The sequence below is a fragment of the Schistocerca serialis genome, chromosome 1 (assembly GCF_023864345.2).
Source record: "Schistocerca serialis cubense isolate TAMUIC-IGC-003099 chromosome 1, iqSchSeri2.2, whole genome shotgun sequence".
Classification (NCBI taxonomy): domain Eukaryota; kingdom Metazoa; phylum Arthropoda; class Insecta; order Orthoptera; family Acrididae; genus Schistocerca; species Schistocerca serialis.
Window position 1 is genome coordinate 812,746,904 of NC_064638.1, and position 22,552 is coordinate 812,769,455.

General features: G+C 39.9%; 1 protein-coding gene across 1 annotated transcript in view; it reads left to right on the top strand.

Annotated features, from left to right (window-relative positions):
- The window catches only part of LOC126484228 (kinesin-like protein KIF11-A), a 222,204-nt gene that overhangs the window by 78,094 nt on the left and 121,558 nt on the right, over positions 1 to 22,552 (top strand). Inside the window, exon 6 of the mRNA XM_050107647.1 lies at positions 12,975 to 13,404. Coding sequence (XP_049963604.1) covers positions 12,975 to 13,404 — 430 coding nt within the window. The remainder of the gene's footprint in view (positions 1 to 12,974; positions 13,405 to 22,552) is intronic.

Below are 22,552 nucleotides of genomic sequence, written 5' to 3' on the forward strand. Positions count from 1 at the left end.
AAATTATGTATGTTTCAAGTAACCTATCAACCTTACTTTAAAATTTTGACTTCCATGTTGACTTCTTTCGTCACAACTGTTCCTTAAAAGTTTTCTACATTTTAAGTTGATAACATTCTTAAATGCTGTAAATAAGAAAGAGAGTTGGATGAAGTTACACTAGGAGAGTCCCTTTTTTACCGTTATTGTGAGGAGTCTTAAACCTCATCAGCAAAGACACATTATTAATTTTAAGTATTATTTACTTTGTACTACTAAAATGAAAAGAAGGCACTGAGTCAGAAACTATTGCTAATGTCGTTCGGTGTACCTACTCACCAAATTGAATGCATAATACAACTCTACTAAAACTAAAGACAAGCACCAGAGATTAATTGTAAAAACATAAAAGCTGGCAAACTTGCTTGAAGTGATGGTAGGTCTATCTCAATCGAATCTGCACCAAATATACACCCGAAGGGCCTTAACTTTACAGTCGATCGTGTTTTGAGTTTGTAGTAAAATTGAATATGGGATATATTGGCTATGTTTGGCACTCGTCTGACTCGTGCAGTGCAACAAATGTATCCTGTTGCGTGATCCATACTACTACTACTGCTGATTATTGATTGCATATCGTCAAGCCGAACTATATTTTCTTCAAGATGGTGTGTGGGATTATTTTCAAAATAAATCCAGTATAGTGATTCCACCCCCCTTCCTTTTCAAACAGGAAACAGCTCTGCAGGCCAAAAATTAGCACCCTGCGGGCCGCAGGTCGGCCACCCCTCACACAGACATTGTTCTTCTGCTGCACTACATTCTAGTTGTACATATGACACAAAGTAACTGGCTTTTCTTTGCATTTGGTTAAGCATGTTCATTACCAAGTAAACCTTCCACAATTCGTTTGTAGAAGCTACTTCTGCAAGACATTAGGAGTGGAAATTCACCCAACAAGTCTACTTCCACAAGCTAGTGGAAACAGTTTCTTGTCATTTTTGCGGTTACTTGCCAAACATGCCGATTGCCAAAAGTTTTTCTCAGACTTCCAAAAGTTTCGTGTGTTCAATACTGGTACAAAAATGTTGGTGTCAAAACTAGGGAGGAGGAGGAGCAGCAGCGGTAGCAGGAGAAGGAGAAGGAGAAGAAGAAGAAGTTAACCAGTGACATGATATAGTTGTTAACAGTAAGTAGTGTGTTTCTGTGTATTATGTGATGAGAAACATTTGGATTTTAAGAATAGGATTACAAAGTGGGATATAACAGGAAAATATTGTAGCAGATGTTGAGACAACAGATGCATCAATATGCAAAAGGATTCACAGATTATGGTCTCGGTGCAGAAAAGAAACTAACTACATGTTCCTTCAAAACTTGAAAATAATGATAATAATATAATAATAATTATTCAATAGTGGTGCTAGCTGCTTTGAGAAATCAACCAGACATTGTAAACTTCCACCTGCCCATCTCATGAAGCAAAACATGTCTGCAAGTACTTGCAGGTTCCTGAAATTAACTTTCCCAAACAACTTGTAGAAGTCTTTGTTAAAGTGTGAACAGCTCAGCATGAACTTGTGGAAATTACTTGCTAGTGGGTACATGCCTTTCGGTGCTTTCTTGTGTGCCATAATTCTTCCGTTGCAGAATTCTTGTTATTTTGACATAAGAATGAGATGGTGGTCTTTAATGTGATGCAGTACCCCACTTATTGCTCAGAGAAATTGCAGATAAGGGTTGTTTTTATTTCTTTGTTAAATTATTTTTAGCAAAAAATAAAGCCATCCTGAATTTTGTATATAATTTGAATTCAGCTACCTTTGATGTATGAATAATTATTGGCTATATGGACACTGATCAGCTTTTCCAACAGTCCTCAGACTAATTTGATGTAGTCCATCAAGATGTGTGTATACCTTACAGTGTGTGCTCTGTAGCATTGCAGGCACACTGCACAGTTTGAGGTCCATATAAGGATTAATGAAAAACGTAACAGTGATTGAAAGTGGTATTCGAGGTACTGAATTAAGATACAAACCAACAAAATGGGCCATTTTTGTAGCATTTTTTCATTTAAGAATAGCACTGACATCGAATGTCACACTTACATCCATTGTCCTTAATTATTCATGGGGTATATTCCAGTATCTGTCTTTCCATACAGTTACTCAGTCTGCAGCTCCTTCTGGTGCTGTAAGTTATTTCCTGATGTCTTAACATGTTTCATAATTCTGTCATTGCTTTTAGTTGGTTATTATATTATCTGTTGTTGATTCTTCATAAAAAGCACCTCTTGTCTTGCCAGTACACTTAATTTTCAGCGTTGTTCTGTAGTGCCACAGCCCAAATGCATTAACTTCTTTTCTGGTTTTCCCCCAGTCTGTAATTTACTGCCATTCAGTGTTGTTTGCCAGATGTACTCTTTTTGACATAAATCTTGCTGGTAGCTGTCGGCCACTGAATGTAAGCCTGTGCTGATCATGACATGGGTGGAATAATATGTGTTGTTGTTGTTGTTGTTGTTGTTGTTGTTGTTGTGGTCTTCAGTCCTGAGACTGGTTTGATGCAGCTCTCCATGCTACTCTATCCTGTGCAAGCTTCTTCATCTCCCTGTACCTACTGCAACCTACATCCTTCTGAATCTGCTTAGTGTATTCATCTCTTGGTCTCCCTCAACGATTTTTACCCTCCACGCTGCCCTCCAATGCTAAATTTGTGATCCCTTGATGCCTCAAAACATGTCCTACCAACCGATCCCTTCTTCGAGTCAAGTTGTGCCACAAACTTCTCTTCTCCCCAATCCTATTCAATACCTCCTCATTAGTTACATGATCTACCCACCTTATCTTCAGCATTCTTCTGTAGCACCACATTTCGAAAGCTTGTATTCTCTTCTTGTCCAAACTATTTATCGTCCATGTTTCACTTCCATACATGGCTACACTCCATACAAATACTTTCAGAAACGACTTCCTGACACTTAAATCTATACTCGATGTTAACAAATTTCTCTTCTTCAGAAACGATTTCCTTGCCATTGCCAGTCTACATTTTATATCCTCTCTACTTCGACCATCATCAGTTATTTTGCTCCCCAAATAGCGAAACTCCTTTACTACTTTAAGTGTCTCATTTCCTAATCTAATACCCTCAGCATCACCCGACTTAATTCGATTACATTCCATTATCCTCATTGTGCTTTTGTTGATGTTCATCTTATATCCTCCCTTCAAGACACCATCCATTCCGTTCAACTGCTCTTCCAAGTCCTTAGCGGTCTCTGACAGAATTACAATGTCATCGGCGAACCTCAAAGTTTTTATTTCTTCTCCATGGATTTTAATACCTACTCCAAATTTTTCTTTTGTTTCCTTTATAATATGACCATGCTGAAAGTCTGACTATTTGCACAGTCTGGCAACACTGCAGGCTGTGGCAGTCAGTGGAGGAAGTCTGTGTTCTGTTTGAGTTGTTAAGATTGGTCTGTGCCTGTGGTCTAGTGGTAAATAGCACATTGTCTGAATGCAATGTCACGCTGTTGAAACTGCTCGTTTCCTAAATTTTTATGACTTTCGTCCAAATGCTGGAGCACTGAGTGTAATTGTAGCACAGCTACAGTGTATTTCACTTTTTGACACACCAGTAATAACAGTTCTGTCCAATAACATTTTTGCAGCAGAGTTCTTGGAATACTGTCTGCCTGTGAATGCCGCATGCATCAGAGCTCTCTGGAGCCCACTTGCTGGCACCTGCCAGCTGCTGCTGTGGTGGAGCTGTGCGCTCTCATCCTGTGTAATGTCAACTACAGCTCATCTCTTTGGAGAGTATAAAATGCTTTACTGGTGTTAGTGATGCTCTGCAAAAAATGTCTAATTTGCATTTTATATTCAATAGAAATGGTGGCAGATGACCTGTTTTTATATGATTATTGTATTACATGCAGAACATGAGAATGGTTCAAAATAAATTTTATATCATGTGACCTAAACAGAAAACCTCCCTATGTTGTTCAATGTTAGCACCTTATATCTCATTCCTTTTCTCTTTAAAAGTGATTCTTCATGAAGTTTTTCACCTGGAATTTGAATGTTTTCATCAAGCCACAATGAGTAACTGTGGTGTAAAGAGGTTTTCTGTCATTTGATCTTTTTGGTAAATGTGTGCAATAAACTGTAGTGCATGATCTATAGCAAAGCTGGCCACAGCACATTTTGACGTCCACATATGGAACCACGAAGAAATTAACACTGATCGAAAGTGCTATTTATGGTATTGAGTTAAATTCAAACTAACAAAGTTCCCATTTTTTGAAGCTAGCCAGAGTGAGGCAAATTGCTAACGTCGGTTTAAGCAAATGTGTAGGGTTGTGCCAAATTGCTGTTACACAGATTTAGCACAAGGGAACTATATTAATTTCATGACTATACCCCTGATATGCAGGACTTGCGCGATAAACAGAACTAATTCATATCATTGACAAACAAGTATAAGTTATTAACTCAGCTTACTGAGTTGAGCATGTGAGAAGACTTTGTGTAAAGAGTTAAAGGTTTGGTAAAGAATATCTTCTAATGGTTTATAGCTCCATTAAATAAAACAGGGAAATGGGAACCTAAAGTGGACTGGCCTGCAAGAAATAAACTGAAGTGATACACATTGGCAGTCAGAGGTAGGAACCAATAACTGCACTTGGCTCAGATCACGAGACAAGCATGGTGCAACGAATCAAACATGAAACTGCTTTGTTTAACTTTCTGCTATTTCTCTGGTGTTAATTAACCCTTTCACAGCTGTGAACGTATATGCACGTCTTGCTCCACCATGTGCCAGATGCTGTGGACTTACATCCACATGCTACTTAAGTTTTCCTACAGTGATATTAATGTCTGTATGTGTCCTGAGCCTCCGACCTGTTGCTGCTGGGTGCAGCTTCCTTCCATATCTTAGTGATTAAAAAAGTTTAAGAGTATTTGTTGTACAATATAGTGCCTTTTTGTGTGCTGTGATTTGCAAAACACTTGGTTTCATTATCTTGAATCATTCATGAAATAAGACGATCGTTACGAGCATGATTTGCGGTGCGTAAGTACAGAAATCGACGTATTGTGCGAGACAGTTCCTTCGGATATAAAAGTATCTCGATAAAGAAATGTTATCGTTCTGCTCTCAGTTTTAAATAAAATTTAGACATCTATGGTATGAGTGTTTTTAGGTAACTTATTTCATAGCAAATCAGCATTTGCGATTTACATTTACTGCAAAGAATAGATCACCCTGAATTTCATTGTATATCAACGCAAATAAATGTGCATATTTGAGTATTTTCAGAAGTTACCATTGTCCAGTGCATCAGTTAATTTTTACTAAATCGGCATTTGTCATTGTTACTATAGCAAATATTCTAACGTACATATTGTTTACTTCCAGTTTTCCGTTAAAGAGGAGTATATAATATACATTTATCATAGAATTCTGTTTTCAATTTTTCTAGTAACTATAACTAACCTCAAATTTTAGGACTTAGTAATTTTTACCATAGGTTTTGTGATATCTTAATAGATACCTCATTTTGTGTATTTGCTTTAATTCTTACAGGGAATTAGTAACTTTCTTAACTCAGCAGATATATAAGATTATCAGCAGGCTTTGTTTAAAGTTATTTGTTTATTTGTATCACTGTCCTGTAATATGTTGCACCAGCCAAAATGCAGCCCACTATGAGTGCTGGTCTCAGTTGGGATGAGTTGGTTGATGTTTTTAAGCAGCTGGAAATCACCCTGGCTAGTGTCAGACAATTGGCAGCTGCTGCAAATTAGTGTGTTTGAAGAGCTCCCGAGAGTCGTGTGCCTGTGGTACCGGTACCAGATGTGCTTCAAATACTATAATCTCCTGTGGATCCTGTCTCCCCTGCAGATGGTATGGTATCTGTCATTACTTGTCCACTCACATGACTACAAGTGGTGTTTCGATGGTGGATCTAGGTGTCCTGTACACCGTTGGTGGGAAGCAGAGAGGATACAGGATGTTATACCAATCCCCTTAACCAACAAGTTTGAGGTGCTGTTTTTCTCTGGTACTGAAACTGAACCAGCGGGACTCACTTCACCTGTTTTGGGGAACCTATTTTTTCTGGTGTGAAAAGGAAGCAAACTCAAAAGGGTAGAGGTCTAATATAATCGGCAGTCAAATGTGTGGTGAATGATGGTACACTGTAGGGAAATGGGAACAATGGGCAGGAAAGGACACCAGATGCACTCGGTGTGCATGCCTGGCCTCATTCACCATGTTGAAGAGGCTATTCCAGCAGCCATTGAGGGAACATGATGCAACCAGCTGCAGATTGTGGTGCACCTTGGAACAAATGATACCTGTCATCTGGGCTGTGAGGTTATACTTGAATCATCCCAGGAACTGGCAGAGAGGGTTGAGAAGACCAGCCTTAGTTGAGTGGAAGGACTGAATCAGAGACTTCAGAGGTTCTATGACAAGCTAAGCTGCCACTTCCTGGACTTGCGCCATAGGGCTGAGAACAGTTGGGTGCTCCTGAACTGGTCAGGTGTGCACTGCACACCAGAGACTGCTACTCAGGTAGCTGACACTGTATGGGGTGCACACAAAGGTTTTTTTCTTACATTTGGCAACTCTCTATCGAAATTGGAATTATATCAATACCTTCAGCTGTTGACGGGTGTTGATATATATCAACAGGGACAAGTGAAAATGTGTGCCCCGACCGGGACTCGAACCCGCGATCTCCTGCTTACATGGCAGACGCTCTATCCATCTGAGTCACCGAGGGCACAGAGGATAGCGTGACTGCAGGGACTATCTCGCACATGCCTCCCACGAGACCCACATTCTCACCTTGTATGTCCACACACTACATTCGTAGTGTCCCACCCCATATAAGTATAACTATCTATCAAGTCCAGATAAATGATAGCTGTAGGAAAGCTGGAAGTATCGGTGTAAGATTGAAAGAAATGCCTAACACAGGCGAGAGTAGTAAACTCGTAATGGTAAACTGCTAAAGCATTTGCAACAAAGTGCCAGAGTTTTGAGGTGCTTATGAAAAGCAGTGAAGCCCACATAATATTAAGTGCAGAGAGCTGGTTGAAACGGTGAGATTTTGGGGGGAAAATATGAGTGTATATTGAAAGGATAGGCTAATGCAAAATGGAGGTGGCATATTTGTCGCAGTGGTATCATGGTTGTGCTTAAAATGGTTACTGGATCCCTTAATTGCCCACCATACTCATCTCCTTATGTAACCGAAAACATCGTAGAAAACCCCAGTTTGCCCAAGTTCCCCAATCATACTGTAATCATCAGTGGAGACTTTAATCATTCAACAATTAATCAGAAAAATAACAGCTTTGTTACCGGTTTGCATGATAACATGCCCTGTGCACTATTATTAAATGCCTCCTGTGAAAACTACGCAGAGCAAATAGTTCACAACCCCACTCTTGATGGAAATACAGGGTTATTACAAACGATTGAAGCGATTTCACAGCTCTACAATAACTTTATTATTTGAGATATTTTCACAATGCTTTGCACACACATACAAAAACTCAAAAAGTTTTTTTAGTCATTCGCAAATGTTCGATATGTGCCCCTTTAGTGATTCGGCAGACATCAAGCGGATAATCAAGTTCTTCCCACACTCGGCGCAGCACGTCCCCATCAATGAGTTCGAAAGCATCGTTGATGCGAGCTCGCAGTTCTGGCACGTTTCTTGGTAGAGGAGGTTTAAACACTGAATCTTTCACATAACCCCACAGAAAGAAATCGCATGGGGTTAAGTCGGGAGAGCGTGGAGGCCATGACATGAATTGCTGATCATGATCTCCACCACGACCGATCCATCAGTTTTCCAATCTCCTGTTTAAGAAATGCCGAACATCATGATGGAAGTGCGGTGGAGCACCATCCTGTTGAAAGATGAAGTCGGCTCTGTCGGTCTCCAGTTGTGGCATGAGCCAATTTTCCAGCATGTCCAGATACACGTGTCCTGTAACGTTTTTTTTTCGCAGAAGAAAAAGGGGCCGTAAACTTTAAACCGTGAGATTGCACAAAACACGTTAACTTTTCGTGAATTGCGAAGATGCTGCACGAATGCGTGAGGATTCTCTACCGCCCAGATTCGCACATTGTGTCTGTTCACTTCACCATTAAGAAAAAATGTTGCTTCATCACTGAAAACAAGTTTCGCACTGAACGCATCCTCTTCCATGAGCTGTTGCAACCGCGCCGAAAATTAAAAGCGTTTGACTTTGTCATCGGGTGTCAGGGCTTGTAGCAATTTTAAACGGTAAGTCTTCTGCTTTAGCCTTTTCCGTAAGATTTTCCAAACCGTCTGCTGTGGTACGTTTAGCTTCTTGCTTGCTTTATTCGTCGACTTCCGCGGGCTACGCGTGAAACTTGCCCGCACGCGTTCAACCGTTTCTTCGCTCACTGCAGGCCGACCCGTTGATTTCCCCTTACAGAGGCATCCAGAAGCTTTAAACTGCGCATACCATCGCCGAATGGAGTTAGCAGTTGGTGGATCTTTGTTGAACTTCGTCCTGAAGTGTCGTTGCACTGTTATGACTGACTGATGTGAGTGCATTTCAAGCATGACATACGCTTTCTCGGCTCCTGTCGCCATTTTGTCTCACTGCGCTCTTGAGCGCTCTGGTGGCAGAAACCTGAAGTGCGGCTTCAGCTGAACAAAACTTTATGAGTTTTTCTACGTATCTGTAGTGTGTCGTCACCATATGTCAATGAATGGAGCTACAGTGAATTTATGAAATCGCTTCAATCATTTGTAATAGCCCTGTATACTGGACATAATGGCAATAAATAGACCTGACATCTGTGAGGACGTCCGCGCGAAACGGGTATCAGTGATCATGACGTGGTTGTGGCAACAATGATTACCAAAGTACAGAGGGCAACTAAAACAAGCAGAAAGATACATATGTTAATCAAGCTATATAAAAATCACTAGTGTTGTATCACAATGAGGAACTTGCAGCACAAGGTGGGAACATGTAAGCAAACTATGGCTCAAATTTAAAAATAGCAGTTGACGATGCACTGGATAGATATGTACCCAGTGGAACAGATCATAATGGAAGGGAAACTCCATGGTATACAGTCATTGTAAAGAAGCATATAAAGAAAGATATTACTGCATAATAGGTGTAAAACAAAGCGTGGGGCTGTAAATAGAGAGATGCTCTATGAAACGCGTTTGACTGTCGAGAGCAATGTGTGGTGGCTTCAATGACTACTGTAGTAGAATGTTGTCAAATGAATTTTCACAGAACCCAGAGAAATTCTGGTCATATGTAAAGACTGTTAGTGGTACCAAAGGTAGTGTCCAGTACCTAGTGAATGAGACAGGACTGAAATTGAGGGTAGCAATGTAAAAGCTGAGATGCTTATCTGTTTTCTAATGTTCGTGTACAAAGGAAGACCCATGAGAATTGCTCCAATTTAGTCCACGTACCAAAGAAAATAAATGAATGAAATAAGTATTACTGTCAGTGGTGTTGAGAAACATCTGAAATTGTTAAAACTGTAAAAAGCTCCAGGTCCATATGGAATGCCTGTCAGATTCTGTACTGAATTTGCGGCAGAGTTAGCCCATCTTCTAACTATAATCTATTGTAGATACCTTGAACAAAAAACCATGCCCAATTCTTGGAAAAAGGCACAAGTTGCACCTGTCCATGAGAAGGGCAGTAGAAGCAATCCACAAAAACACCGTCCAATATCCTTGACATAGATTTGTTGTGGAATATTAGAACATATTCTGAGCTCAAACATACTGAAGTATCTTCAACAGATGCCAGCCAGCATGAATTTCGAAAATATCAATCACGTGAAACCTAACTCGCATTTTCATCAAATAACATACAGAAAGATTTGGATCAAGACAGTCGGGTAGATGCTGTAATTCCTGATTTGCGAGAAGCATTTGGCTTGTTACCACACCGATGTTTATTGTCAAAAGTACGATCATAAGGGAATCGAGTGAAATTTGTGACTGGACTGAGAACTTTTTGGTAGGGAGGGTGCAGTATGTCATCTTGGATATAGACTTGTCATCAGATGTGAAAATAACTTCGATTGCACCCCAGGGAAGTCTATTTAGACTCTTGCTGTTAATGTTGTGTATTAATGACCTCGTGGACAATATTAACAGTAAACCCTAGACTTTCTGCAGATGGTACAGTTATCTGTAATTAAGTAATGTCTGAAAGAAGCTGCATAAATGTTCAGGTAGATCTTGATAAGATTTCAAAGTGGTGCAAAGATTGGCAACTTGCTTTAAATGGTCAGGAATGTAAATTGTGCACTTTACAAAATGATAAAATGTAGCAATCCAATCCCTGCAATGGAAGCACTTCATTGCCGCCATCCCTCCAACCAGAACCACCCAAATTCCAACATTGAACCCTGTCTCTTCCATTTGATACCACCGTTCAACTGTGATCCTCCCCCACTCCCACCTATCTACATTCCAGGAATTCCTTACCTCCAACTTGGCCCCACCATCCTTCCCCAGGTACCTTCCTCAGAACACCAATCTTTCAGTAGAAGAAAGAACAGAAATATACAACCTCAAAGCAAATCCTGACCTAATCATCCTAACTGCAGACAAAGGTTCCACCACTGTTGTTATGGATTGCTGTGACCACCTGGCAGAAGGCCTCTACCTATTACTGACTTTTCCACCTTCAAATTCCGCTACAGTGATCCCCTCACATCCCAGAAGTCCAACACACTACAGTCACTGCTTAAAGCCTTAGGCCCTTCCCAGAACGTTTCCCCTGAATCCATTATCTCTTCACCCCTATAAAACCCCGCACACTCAACTTCTAGTTGTTCCCCAAAAGGCACAAACTCGGCAACAGTCCTGGACACTCCATTTTGGCTGGTTATTGTGCTCCCACTGAAATAATTTCAGCCACCGGGATCCCTACTCGTCACTGATGTCGCCAACTCCCTAAACACCAACATTCCTCATGCCCATTGCTTTACTGCAATTGAACACTACCTTTCCCAACATCCTTCAGACTCCAAACCCACTACCTCATTCTTCATACACCTTACTTCAGTAACACAGTGTTCCTGTAAAGTTATTACATACTAATTAATGCCAGGTCAGGGAATTGTTGGATCTCTTTGCTCCTGAGAGCCTGTGCTTCTGAATAGTATGCCAAAATAATATAAATCTGGTTTACAAAATTTGATAGTTTCTTGAAGAACCCAAGGTGGAAGACAAATCAGTATTTGACACAACCAACGTGTATGTTAGTGTACTGGCTGTTTAAAACTTGACCAATTGTTCTTAGATGGTATTTATGCCCTTTGCAGTTGCATGCAATAGCCACTGCAATTGTGATGCATGAAACATAGCCCTTATTGTTTTCAGTATTGGCAACGTAAGCTACACAGACACGAATACATCACCACTTGGCAGTGTATGACAACGTAAAATGTGAACTTCTGCATATTTGTGTGTCAACTTCCAAAAACAAAATTCATTTCTACCGAGTGTTCATATTTTATCTCCAGTATGAAAAGTATAAGTTGCTACTCACTACATAGTAGTGTTAAGTGCCAGGCAGGTGCATTGAAAAAGACTGCTACAAACATCAACTTTCCTAAATTGCATAGATGGCGACTGACTGCAACAGTTCTTAGTTCTGTAACCCTCTTGTCTGTTTGCTAGTTCCTGAACTCGACCTATACATCTCCCTCCCTGTTACCATTCTAGCTCTACACATGGCTTCTATCCCATCAGTCCACCTGCACAGTCCTTTTATCTTCCCTACTTCTGCCTCGCCAAACCTGTCCACCCCCCCCCCCCCCCCCCCCCCCCCCCCGCCACCCCGCCCCACTTCAGTGCAGCACACTAGCTTGTGTCCACCATGTTCCCTCAAGCTTCTACAGGCAAGACTAACTTCTTCCACCACTTCTACCATGCTATCCCCTCAACTCCATGCCTCACACCTCTTCCCTAAACCCACTACCCATGCCAGCAAAGATAACTCTTCACCTCGGACACAGTCGGGCCTTACTGACTGGAGATGAAAGTGGGCATGTATGTGTGAGATGCGCATTTGTGGGTGTTTAGATTTGTCTACATCTGATGAACTATCGTCTGATGGATGAATAATACGTAACAGTCTTTCAATGTGCCTGTCTGCCACTCTGCACCTCCTTTTATGTCATGAACAGGAATCTGTCCTCCTCATACTGTTGTTCCATCCTGGATTTCCTTTATTTCATTGTTTTTGTTTTTTTTTTATTAAAGTTTGGCATTGTGTGTGCATTGGATTTTGTACCTTATCATAATATACCTGTTGCAGCTGTTAGAACTGAGTTACTGTGTATTATAATGCCATTTTTCTTAAAATTAATTCTATCAATATTTATAAACCAGTTTAGAAATACTTAACATTGCATATTTAATTAGCAAATAATAATTGATACTTTTTAACATTTTTATGCAGTGACAGCAACTGATATTGTTTATATAAGAATATACAGCCTACAGTTGCAGGTTAACTTTATCGTTTACCTAGGTTTCAACGTTAGTAATAATGTCTTCTTCAGAACATAAAATATTATTTAAATGTTTGCCTAAAACAGACTATGTCCTTAGTCAACGGGCTAAAAGTGAAGTTGCTACAGCTTGTTTAATAGAGGTGACAAAACCTTATGGTTATGCATCAAGTTTTATAAAGTTGACTTAGGACATAGCCTGTCTTAGGCAAACATTTAAATAATATTTTATGTTCTGAAGAAGACGTTATTACTAACGTTGAAACCTAGGTAAACGATAAAGTTAACCTGCAACTGTAGGCTGTATATTCTTATATAAATAATTGATACATTTAATCCAGTAAAAAAAAAAAAAAAAAAAACCTCAATCTGTTTGTCTTATTTGTGATGTCAGTATTGGTTCACTTCTTTTTCTTTTGTTGCAGCCGCTCACATACAGTGTTCTCTATAACAGTCCATATGAGAGAGAAAGCTGTTGACAGTGAGGAACTACTGAAAACGGGCAAACTAAATCTTGTTGATCTTGCTGGGAGTGAGAACATAGGCCGCTCAGGAGCAGTTGAGAAACGTGCCCGTGAGGCAGGCAATATCAACCAGTCTCTCTTAACTTTGGGACGAGTTATAACTGCACTTGTTGAGAAAGCTCCACATATACCGTATCGAGAATCTAAGCTTACACGTTTGCTTCAGGATTCTCTTGGAGGCAGAACAAAAACATCGATAATAGCCACCATATCACCAGCTTCGTGCAACATTGAAGAAACATTGAGCACACTTGAATATGCCAACCGTGCAAAGAATATTCAGAACAGACCTGAAGTGAATGAAAAACTATCTAAAGCACAGCTCATAAAGGTAAGGAATAAATTAAATTTTTCATGTAATATTCTGTCATTATAAATGCACTTGCTTGAAAATGACATTTCTCATGCTGTGTGTGTGTCCTGTGTAAAAATATTTAGAACAAACTGTTTAAAGAAGATAAAACTGACTAATCAAAGTGTAGGTGGCAGAGCCTCATAGTCCTCTACGTGGTTATTGTGTCCACTGCTTTGTTACCTAACAAAGGTATTCTTCTTTTAATCTTGATCCTCCCCTTTCATTATCGATTTTAAAAGCATATATTAGGCAGGGTTGCCACAAATTCTGGAATTGTGGAATACCAGGGAATTTCAAATGTGTCAGGGAAGTATCAAGGAAAAATATCGTGTTTGTCTCAGTAGATGAAAGGGTTTGTTTACTGAGATGTAGTGCATTGTCGCTGGCAGGTTACAGCTGAGTACGTGTGCCACTTCCCCACTCCCTCATTCTTACTGCTTCTCCCCTTTCTACTTCTTCCCTCAGCTTGCATTCAGTGCTGCCATCACTGTCTGCCAACAAGAGGCAGTGAGGCATGAGGAATGGTTTGTTTGGATCTGATTCTCAAACATTGTTGACGTAGCAGCTGGAGATGGTGGCCTTGTGTGCGTGAGTTGTTTGAGTGACTGTGAATGTGTGTATGCTCTCGTTTTCTGACAAAGGCTATGGCCGAAAATTTAGTTATGAGAGTGTGCTTGTGTTTTCTGCATGCCTGTCTGCTGCTAGCGATCATATTTATGGTGAGTTGCTACCTATCCTCATTAGTATTGATTCTCAGAGTATTTGCACAAGTTATCTGTTGCATGGATTAATCACTGCAGTCTCATTTCATCAACATGGTGTCTATGATATGTGAACAGCTGGCCTCAAGAGTGGACTTCCATGACGGGTCAAAACTGCAGGCCATTTGTATGGGTATCTAACGGGTCGGGCCTGCCGATCTGAAGCCCATCATTTCCCATTAATGTGCAAGCCCTGCACGTCAGATCTAGTCTCGACGATCTGCTTGCAGGTTCGGTCTGTTTGTGTGTGGCATAATGCTGCGGATTTTGGTGATTTGTCCAAGGACCCCAAAGCGGCGGCGGCAAACGGAGGTATCTGTCTGGGTGGCAATTTTGGGGGGGGGGGGGGGGGGGTGAACCATATTATTGAGGAAAAAGACCTTTGTTTAACAAAGCGCCTAGCATCCAGCGCACGTTGGTGTATAGATTACAGTACCCATATGATTTTTAACGCATATCTGTTGATTTTTGAACATTTTTGATCAAATTCTAAGTTGATTTCTGAATGAATCGTAAGCTGATTTTTGAATGCATGCATAGTCTGTACGAGCTGAGCAAATAAAGCCGAAAGAGTGAATGACAATCGCTGTTTGTGTGGTTGACTGGGTTTGCAAATAATCAGCATTGTTATAATTACTAGCGAATTCCATAGATTCAGACTACCAGAGTGGAAATAAACGACTAACAGCAATACCAGGCAACAAAGATTACGTATTGTCTTCTCCGTGAATCCAAGAAAATGAAATTTTGACAGAAAATTTTTGACCAGACCGCTACACTACTAAGGGCCACTTATACAACCCCTGGCTACCAGTTCTATTCTGGGAGTAGCGGGGAAAACGCATTCTACGAACATGTAATAACGTCTAACCGGAGAGTAAATGCGGGATAACTAAACAGGCGATTGTGGCAGAGTTAGTGAAGTTAACCAGAGAATAAATGTTGACATTGGCAGGAATAGTTACAGAAGTAGTGATGACAATATTGTTTGTTAGAGCGATGAAGGAGAAGAAACGGGGATTCACACAAATTACGGAAGAATATGACGATTTCAAATTCATATAAAAATTTCGTGTTACTTCTTTTCGATCTCATGCTTCAGAAACTAGAGAGTATGAATGAAATGTGAAACTATTTCCCAACATAAAACTTTTTGCTTGTAGTAGGCCTAATAGGCATTTGATATTGGTACTTCGTGAATTGTATTCTGTCGTGTTATAAAAATAACCATTCATGCCAAAACAGTCCCGTTTATTTGGTGCGTATAACAATTATTGCAATATTAGGCAGGCCTATTACGTTTTATCTAGCAGACAGTGACAAAATAGATGTAATCATAACGAGAAACCACAGCAGAATTGGGTACTATTTGTATTAACAGCTTTTCTAGTATTAGACAACGACATTTCGTTTTTTCATATAGCAAAACGTTGACGAACTGTGATCAGGTAATAGATTCTTTCCCAGAAAAGAAAGTACACCATATAAAGCTGTGGCAAGATTAGAAAGAAAAAAGCTAGGAGTTAAGGGAGGAAGAAATGTGTACTGTCTTGCTTATCTCTACTCGTTTTATGTATCCTATATTTAATTTTATGGCACACAATACATTAAGTTATTAGCTAATAGGCAGCAAAGACTGCAAATTATCTAAAGAGTTCTTGTTCTGCCGGTTCCAAATAATCAAATCCAGTATTAATTGCGAGATTTTTTTAAGAGGGGCAGGATGTCAAACCGACCGACTGGGAGCAGGAGAGGCACCACAGAACATTTTACTTTCCACTGGCCGGAATATAGTTTGATAGCACCAATTACAATATATTACACGTTTGAATTCCACAGAGCGAAATAGAGAGACATGTGATGGAAGAATGCTGTGTGAAGAGGGTTGGCACTGCACTTCGGCACACTTTAAGACCAGGTAACATGTCTTACGTTCCCTCGAACATACATGTTTTATGTATCAGACTCTTCAGAAAGATGTGCGCTACAAAATGAAGATATTTTTGAAAAGTCAATTTTTTTAAATTTTTGGCGTCCTACCTCAAACGCTCGAGGGAGGGGGAGCGCCACTACCTAATATTGTCCCGGTTCCGAAATATCGTAGATCCGGACCTGATGCACAGAGCAGTCTGAGTGGTGGTGGGGAGGTGGTAATCTACACATGACCCCTGTTTACGTTAAGTGATTTTGTTGTTTCCTCTTCGTTTATTGCTCTCACGTCAAATGAAAACAAAACAGATTTCTGTGGCCGCAAGCCATCAAGTGAATTAAATACATTCACATAATTACAGAAGACTAAAATATATTATTATTTTTTGATTTTATTTTGTTCCACCTTTCTGACAGTCAAGTGTTAATCGCCTTGCAGAACAGTGAAGTTATTTTTGTCGGCTTGTTAAAGAAAATGACTTTTATTAATCTTTTCTGCTGGGTCCAATTTATTTGAAACGAAGTGTTAATTCCACACTATTGGCTAGTTTCAACGGTTCACTATTGACTAGTTTCAACTGTTCGCTGCATTTCAAGTTCACGTTTTCATCTTCTACCGTGTATTGTATTATGCCATAATAAAGAACCAAACAGGAGATAGTACGGTACTGGTACTCCAAGAAAATTTTCATCTGTATCTGGAGATACGAATGTGCACTTTAAGCAGAATTATGCATTTTAGTATGGTTCACAAATTTCTCATGCTCTTGGAGTATGTCTTGTTTCTTTTACGACATAATGTAAGAGCTTTTAATCTTTTACACGCACGAACGTACAGGCTTCCTACGTCATCGTAGCTGCGCAAGTGCGGTGACGCCTGTCACCTGGTGCAGCTGCTGAAACGAATCTATTTCTAACAGGTCGCAGGAAAATATTCCGAATGGTTGTTTGAAAAGCGTCATTTTCAAGTAAAGTAAATTTCCTTTTACGCAAGATGAATGTCTTAAATCACAAAGCGTTTGACTCTCATTCAAAAATCATATCTTTGAGGATGACCATTTAGAATATTTTCGATCCCAGAAGATCAGACACTTATATCGTTAAAAATTTTACTGGCACACTTGTGTGATGTATCTTAAAGTGTAACACTCGCGAAAAAGATCAACATTATGTGTGAAAGCTTAGCTTCTCTTGCAACTTATTAATCTTAGAGACAGATATTATACGTAAAAGCTTTTCTTTTCTTGTAGCAACACCATGTATGTTAATTTAAACCATTACCTTTTCCTATTTGTGTGTTCTCGCTACTTAACAGTGATGATGCAATTGGCTGACATCATCACGTGTCCTATGCTCTGAATATCTGCCGTCATCGGTTGGCGAGATCGCTTGACACGAGCTACGACTGGCTTACAAAAGCACATCGCAATCTCGATTTCAATCCTTCTGAAAGTAACAAGCGGTGTTTGGTGGAATTCGAATTTATACTTTCGTAATACATAAATATGCAGTGTACATGTTGTTGCACATCACACATCTTTCCAAAACGTGTTTTTTCCACGGAGTTTAGTTTTCTAAAGTGGTGGGAATTTCTACGCTGATGTATAAAACCACAGCCATTGAAAAGGTTGATACGTTTTACAGTTCCGAGGAAAAGTATACTATTATACTTACCACGGAAAAAGTGTATATTCATCCGAGAGAAAGTGTATTTTTAACTGGGAAATCCCAGAAAAATCCGGGATTTTTTTTCCCTCGTCCACGTATACACCCTGTGATGAAAAGAAAGAGTTCTTTTAAGAAGCGATGTTTCCATGGGAATCGGCATACAACTGGATCTGGATCCAGAGCTGGTCCTGAAATAGATGTTTCACAGACACATGAAAAGGACACACCTACTAGTGCTTCGAGGAGGAAACTTGGAAACCTCGAGGCCATATTTATTGACAAAGGAGGTCATGTAACAGATGTTTTATTAGATTTAAGTGGGTTAGGACAAGTTTTACTAGATGCTGTATCGTGTAAGGTTTGTGGTGGGCAAATTATCATCTTTGAGGACACATGTGCAAGAACTTGACTAGCTAACAAACTTGTTCAATGTAAAGTTGACAGGCTCTCTACGTTATTTTGGACTTCTTGTAAGTGCAAGAATGACTTGTTTGAGAGCAGTGTTAGATTCTGTATGGAATGAGGTTCATAGGTAAAGGATTGACTGCAGCTCAAGTATTATGTGCGACACTGAACTTGTCAAACGCACTAACCAGATCAAGTAAATACACTTAAGTAATTGGTGAATTTGTCAAATCTGTTGCTGTTGCTTCTATGAAAGCTGCTACTAGAGAAGCAGTAGAATTATATGACAGACTTGTCTGTGGCAGTTAATGGTACATGGCAGAAAAGAGGCCACACATCTTAAAGTGCAGTTGCAACCGTCACTAGTATAGACACAGGTAAAATTGTAGCCATTGAGGTGCTAACTAAATACTGACACAATGTAAATCAGTTAACAATGAAACAAGTGAAAATCGTACAACAAATTGTGCCAAGAATTATGAGGAACTAGTGGGGGGTATGGAGGCTACCGCAGTTGTTTCTATCTTAAGATGCTCACAGCAGGAAAGAGGTGTGTGCTACACTGATTACTTGGAGGGGATGATTTGAAGGCCTTCAAATCAGTCATGGAAAGTCAACCTTATGGTGAAAAGAATATTTTGAAGATCGAATGTGTGGGCCACATTCAAAAATTGATGGGATCATGCCTTTGAAAATTGAAGCTGATGAAAGGAAAAGAGAAGTTATTGGATGGAAAAACTCTAAATTTTAAAGGAAGACTTACAGACGAAAACAGTGATGAACTCCAGCACTATTATGGAATGGCAATAAGGAACACACATGACCTTCAAGGAATGAAAAGAGCATTGTGGGCTACATTCTTCCACAAATCATCCACTGTCGATGCATGGTCCTTGCCCATCTGGTGCTGATTCATGGTGCAAGTACCACAAAGCTCAGGCAGCAGGTCCAGAGGAACAATTTAGGCACAAAAACAATATGCCATCTGCAGTGATGGAGGTAATTAAGCCAATATATAGTGTGTTACCTCATTCTGATCTTCTCTCCAATTGTCTCCATGGTTGAATGCAAAACCCGAATGAGTCTTTCAATAATGTCATTTGGACCCACATGCCAAAAAATGTTTTTGTAGATGTTAAACCTCTATGCTTGGGTGTTTTTGATGCTGTGACAACATTTAATGATGGCAATAAGGGATGAATTGGGGTACTAGAGCAACTAGGTATCACTCCAGGAGCCAACACACTCCAAGCCTTCCAGCAAATGGATCGACTCTGGATCATGAAAGCGCAGTGTGCAGCAGAGGAAATTACTAAAGAAGCAAGAAACAGGAAAAGAAGGAAGCTTCTAGGTTTGCAGGATGATAAAATACACGATCCAGATAATGCTCATTATGGGCCTGGCTGTTTCTAGAAGCTGGCATGGCTCCATATGTGAGTTAATATTAAATAAAACATTTTTAAAATGTTTGACCCATTGTCTTGGCAACTATTACAGATAATATGTCTTACTTTACACTATGTTCCCTCTTAGTACTGTGCATCTGCTGAGCCACATCTCAACTTGTAACGGTTTTTCCTTAGAGAAGGAGCAGGGGACATTTAAAAAAAATTGAACCTAATTTTTGAAAAATCATAACTAACTAATTATTTGTCTGTATATTCTGATCCTGGTTCAGTAATAGGAAAAGGAGTGGAACTATATACTTCCGAAAAATTTCAGATCTCTAACTCTTGAAGGTCCTGAGTTAGTGGGTCATCAATATTGCAAGTTTAAAACTGTAGGTATAGAACGTACGTACTCTCCTGAAGTCCAGTAAATGAGGTCGTCTGATTTCCATTTACATAGATCACATGATTTGAAAGTAAGCATGAATGTTGTTGTTGATTTTTCGTGCTGTGTGTGAAGTTGCTCCATCTTGTTTAAAAATGATGTCTCCTTGTTTACTTTGTACTGAGGAAGTTATATAGTAAATGTTTCTCAATGTGTCTGCATGTGTCTGTGACTTCCTAGCACAACTTTCAGAAGGGAGTGTCCTATTATCCCTGATGAAAACACAGTGCAGTAGCTTTTGTGGAATGGAGATGTTGCCGAGTGCTGATGTCCAGTATTCATGTCACTCCAGAACCTAAATTTTCACTTATTGATGTAACCTGACAAATGAAAATGGGCCTGGTCAATAATCCATTACTGTGTCTGTTTTTTAGTCTTCTTTATTGTCACTGACCATTTCACTACAATGTTGTTAACTTACTTTTTAATCGCACAGGCGGACACCAGTTGATATCGACTGATTTGAAAATGGGAGTGAAAAGCACGACATGTCTGCACATAAGAACTACCATTAGGGTGGAACGCTTTGACAGCATACATGCAATGTGTTCACTGTTCCATTGCTATTTAATGCCAATGTGGCAGGCAGATGGCCAGCTGCATCCCCACCACCTTCTGTCAGCTAAGGAATATTCCCGTACCTTTGGAAAACACTCTTTACTCTTCCACAGTTACTTGTCATACAGGATACCGGAAAAATATTTCAGAACTCATTACTGTCAGAAGAGGTGATGATGCTTCTCCCATCAATGGTATTTTCGATAAAGTCATGTGAGACCCACCTAAATGGTGAGCACGTCAAGGAGCACAGTGTTAGATTGCTGGGTTCGAGCTTGGTGTCACCATTCCCTGTAACTAGAAATTTTGGACCTGCCACAGTGACCATCACATACTATGGCGGTGGAATGTTGTGTGTTACAGGGAACAGGAATCTTGGCTTAACCACCTAGATTGCAAAGATGATACAAACACCTATTAAAAAAGAAAAAAAACTCCATGTGCTGTGAGCTGAGATGATGGTCATGCTGTTGAGGTGGAACAGAACAGACATGTGGGGAACCTGCTGCACCTCAGTTGTGTAACACTTGCTTTGGATGTATGGCACTGTCTGGGTGGTCCCTTGTTTTCCTAGCTGCTCTTGGGACTGAGACAGAACCGTCAAACATATCTCTTTTCAAGTCCCAATAGAATCAGTGTACCGCTGGAGGATATAAACACCCAGCCTGACAAAGCAGTTTGTAGTAACTGAACACATGCTGCGAGACAGAAAGTGTGTTTAATAATTAACAGGAAGGAGGGCAGCTTTGAGAAAGTTTTGTCTTCTTACACTGAAAAGGGTGTAGAAGGCATTGCTGACACTTTAAAACTCTTAGGTTATTGAGAATTGGGACGCTCAGTGGAATCTTCAAGTCCCCAACAGCAACAAATCTCCAGAAAATTAAATGCCTTGTGAAAATGCAGTTGAAATTGAGCTGTCAACACCGTGAACTACAGCAAAGGTGGTGTCGTGCAGAGATATTATTGATATTCCCAAAGAGGAACTGAACAATTAGTGGTCTCAATAAAACCGCATTGACATGCAGAATATAATGAAATGAGTAGATGTACATATACATGACTGCCCTGCAATTCACACTTAAGTTTCTGGAAGAGGGTTCATCGAACCTCTCTACTGGTCCATTCTCGAAGAAGTTCTAAGGAAAATGTACACTTAAATCTTTCCGTGCGAACTCTGATTTCTCTTATTGTATTATGGTTATCATTTCTTACTGTGTAGGAGAAAGTTGGTGATTGGAAGTTTGTGAGATGTTGTGGTAGCAACGAAAAATACCTTAGTTTTAGTGATGATTATCCCAACTGGCATATCATATTTGTGACACTCTCTCTTCTATTTCGTGATAATGAGACGAGTGCCCTTCTTTGCACCTTCTCGATGGCTGTCGTCAATCCTGTCTGAAAGAGATCCCATACCGTACAGCGGTAGTCCAGAAGACGAGAGATGAGGATAGTGGTTTTGTTGCATCTTAAAATGTTCTGTCAATAGACAGCATTATCTATGTGACCATTCCAAGTTATTTGTAATTGTAATCACTGAGTATTTTATTGAATTGACATCCTTTTTATTTGTGTGATTTATTGTGTAAGTGAAATTTGATTCCATTTAGTACTTAGTGGATGACACATTTCATTGTTCAGAGTAAGTTGTCACTTTTCGCACCATGAAGATATCATGTCTAAAAAAGTTTGCAGTTGGTTTTGTTCTTCAAATGAAGATACTAAACAGTAAATGACAGCATCACCTGCAAACATTCTAAGAGAGTGGCTCAGATTGTTCTTAAATCATTTAAATAGATTACGAACAGCAGAACTCCTATAACACTTCCTTGGTAATGCCAGATGCCACTTCTGACTTTCCATCAGTTACTACAAACTATGACCGTTCTGACAGGATAAACATATCCAGTTGCACGACTGATACCCCATAGTGATGTAATTTGATCTTATGTGGTGTGAAGTCAAAAGCCATC